Source organism: Poecilia latipinna, unplaced genomic scaffold (genome assembly GCF_001443285.1).
Source record: "Poecilia latipinna isolate Pla-1442-1.1 unplaced genomic scaffold, P_latipinna-1.0 Scaffold645, whole genome shotgun sequence".
Classification (NCBI taxonomy): Eukaryota; Metazoa; Chordata; class Actinopteri; order Cyprinodontiformes; family Poeciliidae; genus Poecilia; species Poecilia latipinna.
In genome coordinates, this window is record NW_015113261.1 from 255,849 (window position 1) to 275,218 (window position 19,370).

Sequence of the window (19,370 nt, forward strand, 5' to 3'; positions counted from 1 at the left end):
TAACGTCTCATTGGAGGAAATTTTTTCTGTACAATCATCAAACATGTATCTCTAAAAAGTCTGAAAAAATGGGAATATTTCAAAAAGGCCACAACTTTATGGGTGTTTTTACAACAGCTTATAATCTGGTATTCCTGTGATGTTAAAAGAGATAAAGAGGATTACAGTAATAAAATTAAAGTATTAATAAAATTCAACAATGACTGAAGAGTAGCAAAATGTAAAGCAGTAAATGAAAGAGTAATGTTTTTAGTTCAGATTCAAGGGTTAATAAAATGTAAAATACCAAAGAGACCCATTCAGCTCATGGTGTAGGAGAAAATAAAATAAAACATTTTTAAAATATATATATACATTCTTGTTTTATTCACCAATTATTGTATATATACAATAAACGTTACAAGACTAACAAAAAGCAAAAAAGGGGGCCTATTGATCTACAAAATAACAAGATAAGAGAACAAATAGCAACAGAAATAATAAAAAAAATAAAACATCACCTAATCAATTGGTGTCACAACAAAATCGATGAAATTGTTTAACATGTGGATTAGGTTATGTTTTTTAGTTTAGGTCTAAATCCATAGTTTCCTGTGCTTTATCCTTTCCTTGTCATCATGTTGCACCACATCAAGCTAACAATGAAATTTTCCATTTTTTATAAAACACGTTTCATATCACTATACATGTTTCTTGAGCTTGTTGCAGTCATTTAGTCTTTTGGAGCATAGTTAAGGTTCTTTAAATTTCATATTTCACCCTCATCTAAAAAATTATTCTATTTTCTCAAAGTCACTGAGAAATCTTTATTATCTATTTGCTAAATGATAATAGAAATGTAGTTGGAGAAACGAATGAATGAATGAAAATTAGACCAATCAAGTTCAAAACGTAATAAATATTATAAAGCTCTATTCTATAATGATCTGAATAAATTAAAGAAACACACAAACAAGTACTGAGATTTTCACGTGTTGATGTTAGAAGTACTTTTACTGCAGATGCATGTTTATAATCAATCTTTTATTAAAAGTAATGCTATTTTATTGCTTTTTAGGCAATAAAATGTTTATTTACTTATTTTAAAAAGGAGTTTGTTTATTTGCATCTTTTAATGTATTCCTAATACTGTATGAAATAAGTTTAACTGGTTAAATGAAAAGCCTGCAAAATGTACCAATACTTTATCTGATTAACTGTCAAAATAATTGATGGAATAATCGATTACTGGGATAATCAACAAGGCAATCAGATCGATTAAAAGGGTACTGAGAAAACATTTAAAGAGGCAGTATTATGTAAAATGTACTTTTTTAGCTTTACATCATGTTATAATGTTCTTCCTTCATCAAAAATACATCTGGAAATTTGATTTGATTCTTTCATGACTGTTTCAGAAATCCTTTAATCTCCATGGCAGCCATTCAGCTGTACAAAACGTCTTGGTGGACCTGGCCCCTCCTTCGAGACGCAGCTCCTCCTCAGAGCTGCAGCTTCCAAACTACCAGCTTCTGCTTTGAGGCGCTCGTCCTCCGTGACTCCACCATTCAGCTCCTTCAGACTAGCCAGCACAAATTAGCAAACACCTGGTCAAGCTGTAGCATTACGAGCTACTTCTCAGTAAAACGCTGGTGAAAATGTTTTTAAAGGGTTAATAGAGGAGCCATGTTGTGATGACTTCCTGAAGGCAAAGTTTCTGAAAGAACATAAGTTTTTAAAGAGACAGAGACCCAATTTCAAGGCATTAAATTACAAAGTCTAATTTCTTGTAAATCATATCTGATATATCCAGCATCTTTATAACAACTGAAGGGACCGCAGTTACTTTATTGTGCTGTAAAATGGCACTATCTCCCTGGAAAACACTTAATACTGCCTCTTTAAAGAGAGCTGAACAATCAGTCCTGCAGTTAGCTCCTACACCAGGGAAAGTTAATTAGCTTCGTATGTTTAGAAACAACACATGTTGTTCAGTATTTACCCAGTTTGTGTTACCAGTTTAGGATGTGTGTTTCCCAGTAAAAGAGGAGGCGCAGCATCACATCCTGCCTCTGCTAACTGGGTGTAAACTCTGAGTCCAGGCGGGAGATCAGATCAGTTCAGGTCACAGTGCGTTGCTCCAGTCCCGCAAACTTCCTCTGCGTGGATCAACGTTGGACTTTCTCTTCACCAACCCACGGATTTATCTGGACACTTTTTATTCCGTCTGGAGAAACTGTTTCACACCCCTGAATGATGTTTTCGCCGCATTTCGGAGCTCCTCTGTCTCTGAAGTTTCTGCAGACCATCTCATCTCTTTTCGCTGCCTCCAGTGTTTACATCCAAGCCGGTAATTAACATAATCTTGCATTCCTGTTAATTTCGAGAAGTGAAGGACAACACGGGGTCCAGATTGCCCCCCAAACGCAGATTTTTGGCACTTTATGAATGCAGCTGTAATCACTGAGGGGAGCCTGGAGTGTCTAAATGGGTCCATCACGAGAAAAGAGACAATCAGGCTCCTTTATGTCTCGAGATCAGCAGCAGTTTCTGCGCATTGTCTGTTATGAATAGAGCGATCTCCAATTGAGCCTCTTCACTTTGGAGATTTTTCGATTTTCGATTATACAGCTATTGAAATTAGGACGCGCCGCGCCTCCCCCCTTCCTCAGCTTGGTGGCTCGGCTGCCTCCCCCTGATTGACAGATGAAATTGACACTCGGGTTGCCTCTTATCAAGCGCTGCGTTTCAATCCGCCTCTAATTGCACATATAGTGCCATCCTTTCTTTTCACCGCATGTGATTGCAACACGCAACCTTCCGTTGCGCACAAGAGGAATGATCGATCATATATAGTGTGTTTTTTTTTATGTCTAATTGCATCGAAATTTCTTTTGTTGCCAGGGTTTAAATGCAGGAGAAACTGTAAGACGTTGTTTCGGAGCGGGTGTAGCGCTGGTTGGAGCAGAGATGCGTAATGCGCAGAGAAAACTGGGTCTCCACTCCGAATAGGAAGCGACCAAGACCCGAAAATGGTGAGTCACAAACACAGTAAGTTATTTTAAGTATTCACAGGAGCGACATAAGAGATGTAGTGAAAATGCTCAAACATTTGCGAAAATTACAACTAAACGCTAAAATAATAATTGTTATTCCTTTACCTCAGTGCGTGCTACTAAAATTGTAATGATGGAAATGGAGAAATTAATTTCTGCTTTTGTCTGCTTGCATCATATCTAAAAAAAAAACTGCAAGAAAAAACTGAAATGAATCCACATGCTATAAGCAATTTCTGTTTTGTTGGCTTACTTTACTTACTGCTGAAGCAATAAATGGCGTTACGCGTTTCCTCTGCTTTATCATCCATGCATCATGTTGCTTTTAATTAAAAAAATAATAATACATTCTAACTTTAAAACATAGGACAGTTATAATCCGACAGTGTTAATGGGCGGTAAACTAATGAAACAGACTGCTGTTCATAAGTCAATGCCTTAACTGCTTGTTATTCTTTTATCCAAAACATTTTCTTGTTGTAAATGTTTTCTGCAACAGACAATCATATAGAGCGGTTTATGTGAGCTTAAAAATTAATCTACAGCTAAACCATTTCACTGTTATTTGAACCATAGTGCACCCAAGATGTACTTAACCTGAATTTTGCCTCAAAAAATTTAATAAATTAAAGTTGAACAAGCTTTTGAACAATACGCTCCGGTTCTTAATTTTTAAATTATGTTGTCTTTCTTACATTTTAGTCATCGCTAAACAGGTATTAGGTTTTGTTATATAAGGAAAAGACATTTAAAATAATGCAAATGAAAAAAAAACTAAACAGATTTAGATGTTTTCGCAAACTTTAACAGTTTTTTTTTCCGGGGAAGTTGGCGTAATCTCTATAAAATGTGGTTTAATAGTGTTTAGAACATGTAGTAAGATTTAAAATGAAAGGAGAAGAAACATCGGACGCTGCTTGGCAAAAAAAAAAAAAAGGAAAAGAAAAGACAAAAACCGAGATCTGGGTTGTTGCGCACGCAGATTTTGATATATGTATATTTAGTTTTCACTTTGTTCTCGGTGCGTCCTGCTCTTTTTAAAGTGTTTTATTTTATTTTGTGGATCAGTCTAAGCCGGAGGTGAAGAAGGAGTCCGGGGAGTCCAGCCCGCTGGAGGCGGCCTGCCTCTGCTCTCCTCCTGCGGCCAAGAACCAGTGCGCCAGCTGCGGCTTGGAGATCCAAGACCGCTACCTGCTCAAGGTGACGTATTTTAACCTTTATTCATGTATTTTTTACCTCAATTCTGAAATTATGCATTCTTTTTCTACATTTAAAGCAATCGAAACGTCATTGTTCCGCCTTGCAGGAACTTGACACGTAAAACAGTTAGTCTGAAATGTGTTGCGTGAAGGTATGTTTCTGCAAACTGTTCGTTAATTAGCGCATGCGTGTTGCATTTAATTGTGGCAGGTGAACAACCTGAACTGGCATCTGGGCTGCTTGGAGTGTTCAGTCTGCAGAGCGTCGCTGCGCCAACACAGCAGCTGCTACGTCAAAAACAAAGAAATATTCTGCAAACTGGATTATTTCAGGTAGGAACGAAAACAAACGAACAAACAAACAAAAAAGCGGCTTTTGACATGTATCTTAAACACTAACGTGTTATTTTTTTCAGCTAAATTTACATTTGTGTTTTGTAAATTAATAATGGATAGCTGCACGCATCCCAGATTTAGATTTAAAATTATTTTTATTTATCATGTGTTAATTACAACCAGAAAATAACACAAAAGATAATGAAATAATGTAAAAGAACAACTATTTAAAATCTTTTTTTATTTTATTTAAAAATGGGAAACATTTTTAAATCCCTTTGTATTCTCATTTTTTGGGGGGATTACAATCCTTAATTGTAATCCCAATTTGCTTATTTGCTTATTGTAAATTATTGTCTTTGTCTTGTCTTTGGGGTTGGAAGGCCTCCTTGCCATCACCCTAATTTTTAGCTTCTTTTTTCTATTAGATTCAAAATAATATTGCTAAGATATTGGTAAAATAAAAGATTACTTCAAACATAAGCCTCCCTGTCTTACCTGGGATTTATTTTTAAATACCTTTTGATCCAATTATTCTTAAAATGTTAAATTAATAATATATTTAATTTACTGAAGCTAAATAGATTTTTGCTCTCACTATTTTAGATAAATAATAAATCTGTCTTAAAATTGTTGTTTCATCTTAAAACACATTAAAAATTTGTTTGTGATATTTCTGGAACCCAGTTAATTTTTTTTAAACAACATTCCAAAATTCCTTATAAAATATGTTTTTATAAAGGTTTATTGGCTTTAAAATTAATAAAAATAAAAAAACAAATCAATGCAACCTTTTTTAATTCTACAAAATGGCCCTAAATTATGAACTGTTGGATTTAATATTTACGTTTGTCTCTGGAGTTTCGGTCTCCTTGAAAACTGAAGGTAAATCATTTATTTCGCTCTAATTTAATGACTTGGTTTATTTTTCAGATTGTTTTCACAGATTATTAATTTTGGTGGTTCAAACACAAATTAATTGACTTATTAGAGTTTGACCTGCAGAATGAAGCATCACATCCATCAAACCGATGTTTTAGGATCTGATCTCAACTCTCCCTTCACTGGAAAAACACAAAATCTTACCAAGTATTTTTGTCTAATTTCTGGTCATTACACTCAAAATAAGACAAAACTAATTCATAAGTAACTTTTCAGCTAGATTATGACCTTATTTTAAGTCAGTAATTCCTTAATATTGATTTGTAAAAGTATTATTTCCACTGCAGATTATTTTATTTGTAACATGAGAAAATGTCTTGTTATAAACAAAATAATCTGCCAGTGAAACTACAGTACTTTTTTACTAATATTAAAGAGTTATTTACTTAAAACAAGCTCCTATATTTTACTGAAAAACTGCTTATAAGTTAGTTTTGTCCTATTTTAAGAGTAATGAGATATTTAGAAACTAAAACAAAAATTGTTGGTAAGATTTTGTGTTTTTGCAGTGTATTGCTTTTGTCTTAGTTTTAACTCCTTTATTTCTGCAATGTGAACAAAAGCATCTGCTGATATTCTGTATTTCTTTTCTATATTTTCCATTATGTCACAACAGACAGACCTGAAGCTGGAAGTTTATTTTCTCTTTGTTATATAAATGTTTGCTCCACATTTTTAAAGCCTTTCGCTTCTCTCTCTGCATCGTTGTAGTAAATATTTTTGTTTTGCCCTGCGTTTTGCCTTCCAGGCTCCAGTTAGAAGAAGCAGGGCTATTTGTCAAAAATTGTAAAGTAGAAAATCTCCAGGTTTTCAGATTTTAGTTTTATTTTCTGGTACTTTATTAATATACTGTTGTTTTTTAAAATATTTTTGCAATCAGTGGATAATTTATTGTCACCTAGCTCAATGTTTATGGCAGCTTCCTGCCTTTACTGTTGAGTTTGATAAAGGTGAGCAGCATTTACATTATTTTCATGTTTATGAAAACAAGAAGAGCATTTTTATAATAACTGGTGGGATTTAAATTTGCAACATGTGTTCCAGTAACATAGCTAATTGCACAATTCAAATTCAAAAATACTTTATTGATCCCAAAGGGAAATTAAATAACCCTGAGTAGTTCTGTCAATCAAAAATGTTATCAATAAATAATTGTCCATTAAGGATTTTACGGTTGTTTTTGTGTTTCTTTGTAATCAAAATCACAGATTTTGTGGTGCTAATTTAGAAATACTTGTAAGGAGTTTTTATGATATTTGCGCTAATGTGTGAAGTTAAATGTGACTTTTTATTCCTTGCTGTAACTATAACTTGACATCAAGCAAAGCTGAGGCAGCAGTCAATTAAGCCCAATGTTTTTGACCAATTTTGACAAAAATTTGCAGCAAATTCATCAAAAATGTGGCGATCTGTTGAGTTTGTGTGAACTTTGTGGATTTGTGAAAAACTGGAGGGACGTATTGATGTAATCTGGAGTCTAGAGGGCTACATAAAAACCTACAGCGGGCCAGATTTGGCCCCCGAGCCTTAAGTTTGACACCTGTAATGTAAACACTAAAATCAAGTAAATTGAATAAACTTTAACTTTACTAGCATTGCTGATCAGCACAGATTTAAACCAACTGTATCCGTTGAATTAAATCGGATTACTGACCAACCACGGCACATCCTGACCTTTTGACCTCTTCCCCTGCAGTAGGTTCGGCACCAAGTGCGCCCAGTGCGGCCGGCAGGTGTTCGCCAGCGACTGGGTGAGGCGGGCGCGGGGCAGCGTCTACCACCTGGCCTGCTTCGCCTGCTTCTCCTGCAAGAGGCAGCTGTCAACTGGGGAGGAGTTCGGCCTGGTGGAGGGCCGGGTGCTCTGCCGCAGCCACTACGACATCATGCTGGAAAACCTCCGCAGGGCCGCAGAGAACGGTAACCCAGCCACCAAGCATCAACCGCAAACTATTCGACAGCTACCACCTGTAGGGAGGCGAGAAGTAAAACAATTAATCTAGATGTTTATATGAGATGTGCAAGCATCATTATTTTGCTGGGGGGGGGGTTTGTTGGGAGAATGCTTTAAAAATAATTTTGCTAAGTTTGTGCAGCTTTTGTGATATTATCAAATGATAAATTCAACTTTTATTAGCCTTTAGGTGTTTAACATTTAACATGCTTAATTAAAATTAGCTTAAAGGTTGATATGATCACTATTTGGCACTCTTATTTTTGATAGACTGCAAAAACAAACAATAACAACACAAAGTACTTTCAATCTATTCCGGCTCATGATATCTTAGTACGCTTGAAGTAAGACATCTTAAATAAGTAGCTTTTCAGCAGCTATAGGAACTCGTTTTGAATCAATAATTCCTTAATATTTCACTTATAAACTGCTAGTTATAAGTGAAATAATGAGACAGTGGAACAATACATTTTTCAAATATTATAAATTCAAATGTTTTGATCCAATGGCACTTTTTTATCAATATTTAAGAATTATTTTTTTTTTACAAAAAGGTTTTGTAGTTGCTGAAATGTTACTTGTAAGTTAGTTTTGTCTTATTTCCAAGTATAGTAACATAAAAATACTTTGTGTTTTTGGAGTGTATCCAACAAAAGAGTGACAAATAGTGATTATATTTCAAAGTGATTTTTTAATGATGCATGTTTAAACATCCATATTTACTCTTTGTGTTAAACTCAACCTCAGGTGTTTTTTTTCTAAAGCATCATAAGTTGTTTTTTTTCTCTGAGCTCTTTGAGGCAGCCATGTTGTGCTGTTATTTTAATACAATAAGATTTTTAGTTACTAACAACAAATTCCTTCTGAAGACACTTTACAATCAAACCCATTTTGACCTAATTTAAATAAATGTTGAATTAATCACTAAAAGGATTCGTTTCTGTTATCTGTGCCTCATTTCATTGCAGATTAAGAGAGGAATAATAAAATATAAATCAAACACAGATTTAATTTTCCTGAATTTTCTCACTTTGTCTCTAATTCTTGAAAATATTTAATATTTGCTTTAAACTGTGAATGTTTGCTACAAATTACCTTAATTATGCTCCATGTTTGGAGAATCGTTACTATCTCAGTTTAAACATTTCCTTCTGCATTCACATAATCTCCACATAATCTGATGACTGGATTATAATCCGTTTGCTTCAAAGGGACAGGTCTGACTCTGGAAGGAGCGCTGCCGTCAGATCAAGACTGCCAACCCAAACCAGCCAAGAGGGCGCGGACGTCCTTCACGGCCGAGCAGCTGCAGGTCCGTCTCCGCCCTCCAGCTGTCTCAATCTGAGTTTAATCCACAGCAGTTTGTCATTTAATCTGGATCGTCGTTCTGCAGGTCATGCAGACGCAGTTCGCTCAGGACAACAACCCCGACGCTCAGACGCTGCAGAAACTGGCAGAAATGACGGGACTGAGCAGGAGAGTGATACAGGCAGGTGTTGACATTACTTCTCTGAAATTACTCAAGTAAAAGTGAAAAGTACCGCATAGTAAAAATACTCCTAAAAGTAATTTTTTTCCAAAAGGTTACTCAAGTAAATTTAACTGAGTAGACTCAAAATCCTTCTTAGATAATTAGATTTTAGTCTGTTTTGATCGAGATTGAGTTGTTCGAGCCTCTTGTCACTTTAAGTCCAAATAAGCTGCTGCTGGCCATGCCCCCAACTCAACATTCACACTCACACCTGAAAATGGCTGCAAATAGATGCACAATTTTACAACCGTACATCTTTGAAAAGCAGAAGTAGAGCTTCCTGCACAACCAACAAGAATGCTGCAAGTTGTTTCTGAGTGGTAAGTCGACAACAAAACGCATTTTTTTTCCCAGCAGCCATTGCACAGTGCATTGTAAACCCAGCTGGTTAAACTGCTGGAGCTCCTCTTGGGTTGCTAGGTAATGGGTTGGGCTTTGCTGGGGTTGCTAGGTAACAGCACAGTTCCCCTGGAATGTGACTTAAGATTCAGAAGGTTTTTGAAACGGCTCATTTTCCAGACACTAAAAAAAACATTAATTCTTTGCCAAAAAAACAGCTGGGTGGGTTTTTAAATGCTTTAGCTGTTTTTAGAATCAGTTCAGACCCAAATGGAAACATGAAAACGTAAAAATGTAGCTTTTGCATAATAGGACCCCTTTGTTAACAAGAAAGATTAATTTGCTGTTTTCTGGTGTGTTCTTTAACACATCTTAAAGTTTAGGTAACAACTCTTCAAATCCATCTAAGAATCTTTACAGCAGAGTGGAATAATGAGTCCTCCATGTTTAGCCCAGTAAGTCTTTGGGTTTGAGGAGGTCGTTACGTTTGCTCCACGTTGACGCTGCCTGTCTCCGTCTCCAGGTTTGGTTTCAGAACTGCCGCGCCCGACACAAAAAGCAGCCGCCGCCGCAGAGCAGCAGCTTCCCCCAGAGCGCGCCGCTGTCCAGGATGCCGCCGTCGCTTCCAGAGGATCTCCACTACTCCTCGTTCAGCAGCCCGGACCGACCACACCTCCTCGCTCTGCACGGATACCTGGACGGTCAGTGGCACGCCAGGATTCCTGTGAAGAGGATTTTTATCATTATTAAGCAACATGTTCAATTTTGTTAAAGCAGTGAGGGAAATGTTAAGATTTTTTTATTTGGCTTTTTATTAAACTGCAGATATTGTTACAAATGAAGCCTCTAACAACCAAATTGTATTTGTTTTAAGTTTGTTTTGTTTTTTTGTTTTTTTACAAGAGATGCCAAAAAAGTGGAGGCAACGTTTTGAGAACAGAGTTAAATACAAATTAAGTAAATTTAATTCCAAAAGATTAGGAGAAAACTGTTTTGGCGAGTAACACATGCAGATTGATTGTTGTAACTGTTGAAAATAAAAATGCAAAACATTTATTCTCAAAACAAGAAGTCTGTCTCAGCAGTTAGGAAGCAACTTTGTTAGATTTTTGTAGAGTCTTAACAGATAAAAGACAATTAAATCATCTGTAATTTACTGATTTCATACATGAGGTTTGGTAGAAAATTGTTTTAGGAGAGAATAAGAATAAATACAGATGTTCTGGTTTATTATGCTCTATTCTAGAGATTAACAGATTAAAAACAGTTAAATCATCTTTAATTTATCAATTTCACACATTAGGTTTGGTAAAAATTAGCTTGTGGGCAGGCGAACACAAACAAATTAATATTTTCTATTATTTCTGTCTTCTATTCTACGTTAAAGTGTTTTATCTGATTTATAAAGACCCTCTGTTGTGAAGTGGTATTATTTTCATATTATTATAGTTTCAAATGGACTCTGATTCTGCGGGTCTCTGAAGTGGGTCGAGACGCTCTTCCTCCCTCTTTCTCCCTCATCATCATCGTCTCCAGGCTGAATTGAAACGGCGTTTTAACGTTTCTCCTTCGTTTCCAGCTCATCCCTTCTCTGTCCTCGCCTCCCCCGGACACTTGACTCATCCCTCCATCGCTCTGCCGCAGCTTCCCATCAGCCGCTGACCCTGATGATGTCACGGATGCCTGTCGCCACGGTTACCTCCGTTTCAGCTGGTTGTCAGACTGTTGAGCTGAACTGTGGTGAAACCTTCAAGCAAACATTGGGAATATTTTTTTTATCTTTGTTCTAAACGAAGCACAGAAGACTTCCTGTTTTTGCTTTTTTCACTTTCTTCCTGTTCGTACATCGGGCGGTTTCAAATGGCAGAGTGGAGGAGCATTGTAGCAGTACGACGGAGAAACCTCAGCTTCTTTTTTCAGGATGAGCACATTTTGCAGCTTTAATGTTGTTGGTTGTTGTACTGTTGTCAGAAAAACGGGAACTCTTATTTATTCAGATCTAAACCTCTTGTTTTCAAGGCACTTTTAAAGTGTCTCTACACGGAAACATTCAGTGTTTGTAAATAAATCGCATCAGATCTGTCACCAGGTTTATTTAATGAGCAAAACGGAGACTGATTTTATGTATGTGTGTGTGTGTTTTGAAGGTCATAGAAAAAAAAAAACAGAAAATAGAGTCAGATTGTACCTGCAGTGACTGTCAGTTTGACCTCAACATCCTGGTCATTAAACCAATTTAAAACCCGTCACTTACAGGAAATAAGTGATAAATTAATTGAGCAATCAATTAAATCCAAATTCAGTTAAAGTGTTGCCATTGATTTGTGTTTCATTCAGGCCTTTATGAGCTCATTTAAGATGTATTATCTGCTGCTGTTACAGTGATGAAGACCTTAGAGGCATTTTAATGATATTATTTGGTTTCGATGTTCCAATATGGATCAATATGTCTTTTTATTTGTTCAAACCCTGAAAAACAGACCAGAAACTAAAACCTGATCTAAAACAAAATGAAAAATGAAAATCTAATCTGTTTGTAAATAATTTACATATCATTTATTTGGTAGATTATGACATGGAAAACAAAAACCCACCAAGGCTTTCAATTTTGTGTTTTTATACTTTAGAGGTTAAAATTTATGATTCTAGACATTTACACTGCAAAAACACAAAATCTTACCAAGTAAATTTTACCAAGTACAAATATCTCAGGACACTTGAAATAAGACTAAAATAACTTAAAAGTAAACTTTAAGTCAGACATAGGGATTGTTTTAAGTAAATAATTCCTTATTATTGATTTTTAAAAAATTCGGCTTCAACTGCAGATTATTTTACTTGTAATGAGACGTTTCCCATGTTGTAAGTGAAATAATCTGCTAATTGAACAAGTACATTTTCATCCATAGTAAGGAACTATTAAGGAATAACATTCGGAAAAGTTACCTGCATGTTAGTTTTGACTTATTTAAACTGTACTACGATGTTTTCTCTAGACAGTAGACCAAAAATTGTGTTTTTGCAGTGTATATAGACAGCATCAAAAATGATAAAATGAGTAAAATGTCAAAGTTCAAATGAGACGACAGGGGAGGTTAGAAGTTATACCCTTCTTCTTCCCCTTTATACTCAATACGAGCACCTAAACTGAAGAAATAAGAACAATTTATTAAAAATAAACCATGTGTAACTGCAAAAATCTGGATTTTTCTGGTAAAAGAACAAAGATTGTTTCTGCTGTATGTGGCTGGCACACACAGCAGAAACAATCTGCTACGTTTATTCATAAAGGCTATGTTACACTTATATCACATGTAACTTTATGATGAAATAAGGTGATATTATTTGAACCCAACCCTTCAAAAATGCTAATTCTGCTCAGGAATTACCATTTTCTTGGTGCAACGACATTTCTCAGGATTTCTTTGTTATTTTCCAGACAGATTCAGGCTGCAGACTGGATTATTTCTCCCCATCAAACTCTGAACTGGAAAGTAAAATGGATAAAATAGTATTATACAGGTGCAGAAAAAAGAAAAATGTGTAAAGAATCACAATTCCTAGATCTAGGAATTCTGAGTTGATTCAAAACACTCAAAAATGGATTTTAAAAGAAGTTTATAATGTATTGCGTGTAAACTTGCCCACTTTATGTATTTTAAATACTACTTTGATACGTTCTTATTTAAGAAAATGCTAGGCAGCTAAGCTCACCTATAAGAATGGTGATTTAAATTGCAAACTTTGCGTGGAACCTTAAAGAATTGTTTTAAATGTTCTTTTTGTTTGCATTTTTTTCCCTCTAATCATGTAATTTAATCTCAAGATCATTTGAATCATTTCTGAATCTAATCGTGACCAAAAGTCAAATTTTGAATCAAATTGCTAGATGCTGAAAGATTTGCATCTCAAATTATGAGTTAAAAACTGGTAAGGGTGTTTAATGCAAAATTGTTAGACATTGTCAAGGAACAGCTCCTGTTTTTATCGAGAATCATGAAGAAGATGCAGCAGAAATTCCTTCAAGCTCTGAATATTCACTAAAAACCCCAAACCGTCTCATGACCAGGTGTGTGCGAGTCTCTGGATGCCATTAGGAAATGAAATGAGCTCCTATTCTTTCTTAAATTTTGCCTTTGAATAATCTTTAAATCAGTCTCTTTCAATCAATTCAACGCAGGAGGAAACCTGAGCTGGAAAATGACTCCGCTCCTTGTGAAACCCTGAAACAAAAGCAGTCTTCCTGCTGAGCTGAGATGATTATCAGGCTGACACACTTTGGGCCACCTGCCAGCTCTGCACTGTAAAAAATTATACAAGAGCCCAAGGAAGCATTCAGGCACGTCTCCCTCCATGCATGTGCATCCCTGCGCATTTAAGCCGCCCGGGTTTGTCATCCTAACATCCCCCCACCCCTGACTGGCATTTTCAAGTGGTTGCAGATGAAACATGGCCCCCCTCCTACAATGCTAATGAATAGGCCCCTGATTGCAGGATTACAGCGTCGGCTGTCTAATGAGCAGATACGCTACAGAGCCCCTCGTCTCCACGTATTCACATTTTTCTCCTTGAAACTGATGAGCTCTTCCCTGCACAACAGTCAACAAAACCTCTGTGGAAGATTGCAGCATGAGCCATCTTCATCATCAGCCTCCTCCTCCTCATGCAAGTTTATTTCAGATGCTCTGGGTATATTCTAATTTTTCAGCCTTTTTTGTCTTGAATATATTATTTAACTGAACTGAAGATGCCTTGCAAAGTGTCTGAAGGGATGATGAGGGTGATAATGACTCAATTTAAACGATTAAATAATAGAAGCGGGGAGATAAAATGTCAATGAAGACTGAAAGCTTTAGAAGAACAAGAGGAACAATAAGGCAGATCATGGACTGTGACTTTTCTTATGAGGCAGAACCATAAAACATATAATTCTGCAAAACTTTTGTGCTGTTTTTCTGAACTTAAAATCCAGAGTTGAAACATAAAAACACATTACATGTTGTTGACTGACATTCAAATCTCCATTTACTTGGTTTGCTAATCACAGAAATCATAATATTTTTTGCTAGCCTGGTAAAAATCAGCCCCTTGTTCTACGCTTTTCTTCATACAGAGAGAGGGTTGGATATTGAGAAACAATTTCTTGTTGTAAGCGTCAGCTTTGTTAAAGTTTTAAATTTTACACAACGCCAACGCTAATGCTAGTTAGCTAACACTAACGTTTGTCCATGACGTATGTAGTGCGCCAATTCGACGCTAAGAAGCTTAACGGCGAACAGAGAACAGAGTTCAACCGAATGAGGCGGCTAATTAAATCGGCTAACAGTTATTACTGGACGGTTTTGTTCACTTCATCCGATGCCATCGTTAAAACTACAAACTGACTACAATTCTAAAACAGCGCAGAAAATCGACGTCATCGTTCGATGATTGGCCCGATCGAAATTCTACCGGAAGAAACCCTAGATGGGGCTGTGAAGTCAGGCTAGCTTTTAGCATAGGTTTTTAGTATTACTGTCCAACGTTTCACCTTGGTTTTTAGCACAGGCGGTTTTTTGTTCATATCCTTTACTGTGTTGTTAAAACGCTAAATAACAACATCGAGCTGAAGGCCATTTAGGATTCAGTCAAATGCTGAACTTAAAAGAATCATATATTGTTTAGTTGTCATGCTGTAGTAGATGACACCATGTTTGGTGACAATGAACTGGGATCACTGCAAAGCCACAAAATATTCCAAAGTATTTTTGGTCTAGTTTCTAGTGCAAACATCTTTGCACAGTTGAAGTAAGACAAAATTAACTTGCAAGTAACTTTTCAGCAAGACATATGAGCTTGTTTTAAGTCAATAATTTCTCAATATCAATGAAAATAGTCTCACTGGCAGATTATTTAACTTATAATAAAACATTGTTCCCATTTTTTCATGTAAAGTAATGTCTGGCAGAACAAATACAAGTAAAAAAAAACTTTTATATCTCACGTAATTATCTGAAGAGAAAAAAGAAAACACTTTGTTACAGCTGTCACTATTATACCAATAGTTGCTAACATAATCAGTTCTTCTTTACTATTTACCTTTAATCTTTATTACTTATTTTTTCTTATAATAAACTCTCATGATTAAACAATAGTAGATCAACCACTGAAAATGTAATCGGCAAAATACACACTGTTTAAATATAAATGTAAAAGGAGAGAGCTTTCACAAATAATAGCACAGTAAATAAAATACTTTAAGACACTTGGGTTGTTGTTTGGCTTCTGCTTTGTGGAATATGTTCATTTTATTTTATTAAGCTTCCAAACTAAGAGTAAGAGCATCATGATATGATGAAATTTGTCACCCAAACTTGCATAACAGTGTATAAATCAACATTTTAGCACAAGTTTACATAAGCTAAATCTACTTTTTGGCTTTGTGTGTGTTTTTAAGTAGATATTACCCAGACATAGTATTTAACTTTATCCTAAGGCTCTGTGCAACCAAATTCAGTATCATGTTTCCAAGCAAAGCTACGACAAACCCAAATGAATGTATTTGCTCCTGAAATATGCACCAGTGTATGGTGTACTTTAGAAAATTTGGAGAAATAAACATAAATGATCTGTTTCATGGCTAAACAATTACTCTTACAGTAGCACTGAAAATAAAAGTTGACAAAAAACGAAGCAAAAGCTTTCATCCAGGCTCACAGCCAGCTGTGCACTATGTGAAAATAAACAGTGGAGTCCGCCGCAGTTTCCCAGGATGCGTGTTTCTGACAGGTCAGCATTGGGTTTGAAACGCCACAGCACTTCTGTTTGGTTTATAAGAAGCTGTGGTAAAATCTAAATCACTCTCCTAAGCCAGGCTGGAGATACAGTAAACCTGAAAACCAAGATTCCTGGGAATTACTGAAACGTTTTGCAAAAATACGTCTATGTTACTGCTGGGCTTTTTTTTTGTTAAATAAAGTAACTTTTTGAAACACCAAATTGGAATTAAACAAGAAAATTCACAAAGTTTATCTAAAACATGCAACTGAATTATGAGAGAAGTGTCCTAACTTCAGCACGTAAAGATTTAACAATATTGTCTTTTCCACAAAAATATGAGTGTTTTGATAAATAACAGATATGATTTACTTTTCAACCAAGGATTAAATGTGAATGAAAAGATTAAAAATGGGTGCATATTTTTATAGTTGTTTTTACAAGATTTTTTTAATTACACCAAATCGAACAAGAACTTCAAGATAACATTGCATCTTATAAAATATAAAGCATTTTTCATGCTAATTACTCTTATTAGCGTAGAAAAAAAGAGTCGACAAAAACCAAAGCAAAGGTTGAAATTTCTAATTTTCTTATTTCAAAGACAAAAAATTTATGCAGCAATTTTGTTAGTTTAAGACCTAAATTATATCCATCTCTGACTCTCATTAGTTGTCTTTTCTCTTTTACTGGATCAAATGTTATTACTATTATTATTAGTATTATTTTTTAATTGCATTTATTAATATAGATATGTGTTTGCTATTTAAATTTTGTGTCAATCAGCAGTATTTCTGGGCTTTAACATGTATATTTATGTACATCATCATAATATTTATATTTAAGTAAAAGTAGAAGAAACCTTAGATTTACTTGTGTTTATTTTAAATACAATTTTGGCTCAGTTTTAACTTTATTTGTTCGTTTATTTATTCAGTTTTTTAAGTTTTTATCCACAAATAAAATCCACAATAAAACGTAATACGTTATGAAAGGGTAACCATATTTTTACATATATTTATAAAGTAGATTTTGTTTTTTTCTGTATTTCTGTTGATCTTGTATTTGTTCCAAATTCGGTTGTGTATTACGTTTTCCATCCACAAGAGGGCGGTGTTTCTAAGAGTTACCGCCTAAAAAGTTGTACCAACAGTTTCGCTTTCATACAGACTAATGATGATTCATCAAAGATTAAAGGACCAGATGATGAACTGCTAACTTTGCTTAAATTCCTTATAATTAACTTCAGCTGGAATATTTGATGAACTCTTCACGTTTATTGACACTCCGGCTAAAAATGCGTACTTTTGGAACATCTCAGCAATAATACCGTTAAATACAATCAATACTACAATTGTTTACAAAAATGCTAACAGCATTATATATATAATTTGTGGCTTATTTATTTATGTTGACCAAACTGTCTCGGAAGTTTTACTTTGAAATCAATAGGATGCAAATATGGCGGAGGCCACACGGTGGCGCAGTGGTTAACCATACTGGTTGCAGCAAGAAGGGCCTATCACCCAATGACAGCTGGAAGTGAGTATATATGGACGAACGTCAATTTTCTTATAAACTCTTTAAAATGGGACAAAGTAAAATATTATTTAAAAATATATATTTATTGTGACATCACGCAATAAAAACGATGGTTTAAAACAAAAAGGAAGAAATCTGTAAAGTTAACTGTTTAAGAAAATCACAATCAGGTGTTTTGATAATTTCTTTGAGGTTTATTTATTTTCTATACGTCTTGCCATATTCTTAGTTTCTAATTATTGCCATTAAGGTGTTTCTGTATCTGCTCATTCCTTAGCATTGAGTATAATCATTTATTCTTATGTTTTATTTTAGTGTTTTATTTTGTTCTCGGAGCATTCCTCCCTTCTCCTTCATTCAGCTCCACTGCAATTGTTTGCTCTCAGATGCAGCTGTTCCTAGTTTCTCCAATTATCTGGTTGCATTGTCATTTCCACGTCTCTCTCAGTATATAAGCTCAGATTGTTCTTTGCTACATTCTTTAACATGTTTTTCATGCATTTTTTACTTGTTGTCAAGTTTTTGTTTCCATAAAAACACTGTTTTGCTGAAAACATGACAAAGAACTGCAGAAAAAAGAGGCATTTGTGCCGCACAGTAAGTCTAGTCACACTTTCTACAGATAAACAAGCCCAGCTCTGCTCTACACCCTAGAAATAAAACATTTTATATAATTGTATGTGCTAAATATTATTTTATCAATCAAAACAGCAGTTTTACCTGTATTCTGCCAAAGTAGATCAAGGTAAAACGATGTTCAATATTATTTCATTTCAAGAAGTTCTTCTCATTAACTGTTGTTCATATTTTAACAGTTTGTTTTTGGGATGTTTTATTAATATATTCTATCCTTTAAAGACATTCTTGATCTTGATGCGGTCCAAATTGAAAATTAGTTTGAATTTAGAAACAAAACAGCAACAGCTCTGAGAAACTTTTACCAAACAAGGAGTTTTGTATTGTAAAAAATCCCCAAAAGACTCCATGATTCCTCTCGGAGCGTTCTGTTTCCTGGGACATGATCGGGTTTCAGGTGGAGAGCAAAAACGTCTGAATAATTTTTAAAGGCGTCTTTGGTCGCCATCTCTCCATTTAATCTCTTTTAAAGCACATTCCACTTTCAGCTGTGGAGGATTTTGTTCCAATCCGTCTCTCTCTGAGACGGATTGGAACAATATTTGGAAATATTTGACGTTGTGAAAGTGTTGACACAAACTCTCCCACCGGGTCGTAATGTGAAACTGCTGCTGTTTGTGCCCTGCTGGAGCCAAATCGTGTTTCTCTGGTTCTTCTTTTGTTCTCTGAGTATCAGGCAGAGTTTCAGTTTGAGCTCAAATCCTTCCAGGTTGATTCATTTGTAACTGTTATTAAGTAATGAATAATTAAATGTCTGTCACATTACAGTAAAAATCTGCATCCACTCATCATTTGTATGATGTTAATTCAGAAGTTTTTCAGATTTATTTCAGCCATTTTTCCCCAGGATGTAATAATTATACAGTATGCAACTTCAATCATTTTTAAAAGCAAGAAATAAACGCACAAGTTTTAATTTATGGTGAATTTTTCTCTACTTCACTCTTAAATGTCTGTAGATCTGCCTCAATCATAGAGGTTTCATAACCTGCCAAATTCTGGCTGTATGTTTAATATTTAACCATTTTTTTATGAAAACCAGCAGATCTCACATTATTACAACTTTATTCTCATAATATTATGGATTTATTTTGGTAATACTA

The 19,370-nt window shown here is 35.1% G+C and overlaps 1 protein-coding gene across 3 annotated transcripts; it reads left to right on the forward strand.

Moving 5' to 3' along the window:
* Window positions 1-2,060: 2,060 nt before the first annotated feature.
* lhx6b (LIM homeobox 6b) lies at window positions 2,061-11,645 on the forward strand. Of its 3 annotated transcripts, none has more exons than XM_015043691.1 (9): window positions 2,061-2,329; window positions 2,884-3,014; window positions 4,104-4,235; window positions 4,446-4,567; window positions 7,209-7,429; window positions 8,675-8,775; window positions 8,857-8,956; window positions 9,857-10,034; window positions 10,913-11,645. In XM_015043691.1, the coding sequence occupies exons 2-9, from the start codon at window positions 3,012-3,014 to the stop codon at window positions 11,121-11,123; spliced, it is 1,068 nt and encodes a 355-aa protein (XP_014899177.1). In that variant the 5' UTR covers window positions 2,061-2,329; window positions 2,884-3,011; the 3' UTR covers window positions 11,124-11,645. The 3 variants fall into 3 exon arrangements, with proteins under 3 accessions (XP_014899177.1, XP_014899179.1, XP_014899178.1); XM_015043693.1 differs by having other exon boundaries at window positions 2,063-2,329; window positions 8,857-8,952; window positions 10,913-11,077; XM_015043692.1 differs by lacking the exon at window positions 2,061-2,329 and having other exon boundaries at window positions 2,648-3,014.
* Window positions 11,646-19,370: the final 7,725 nt, after the last annotated feature.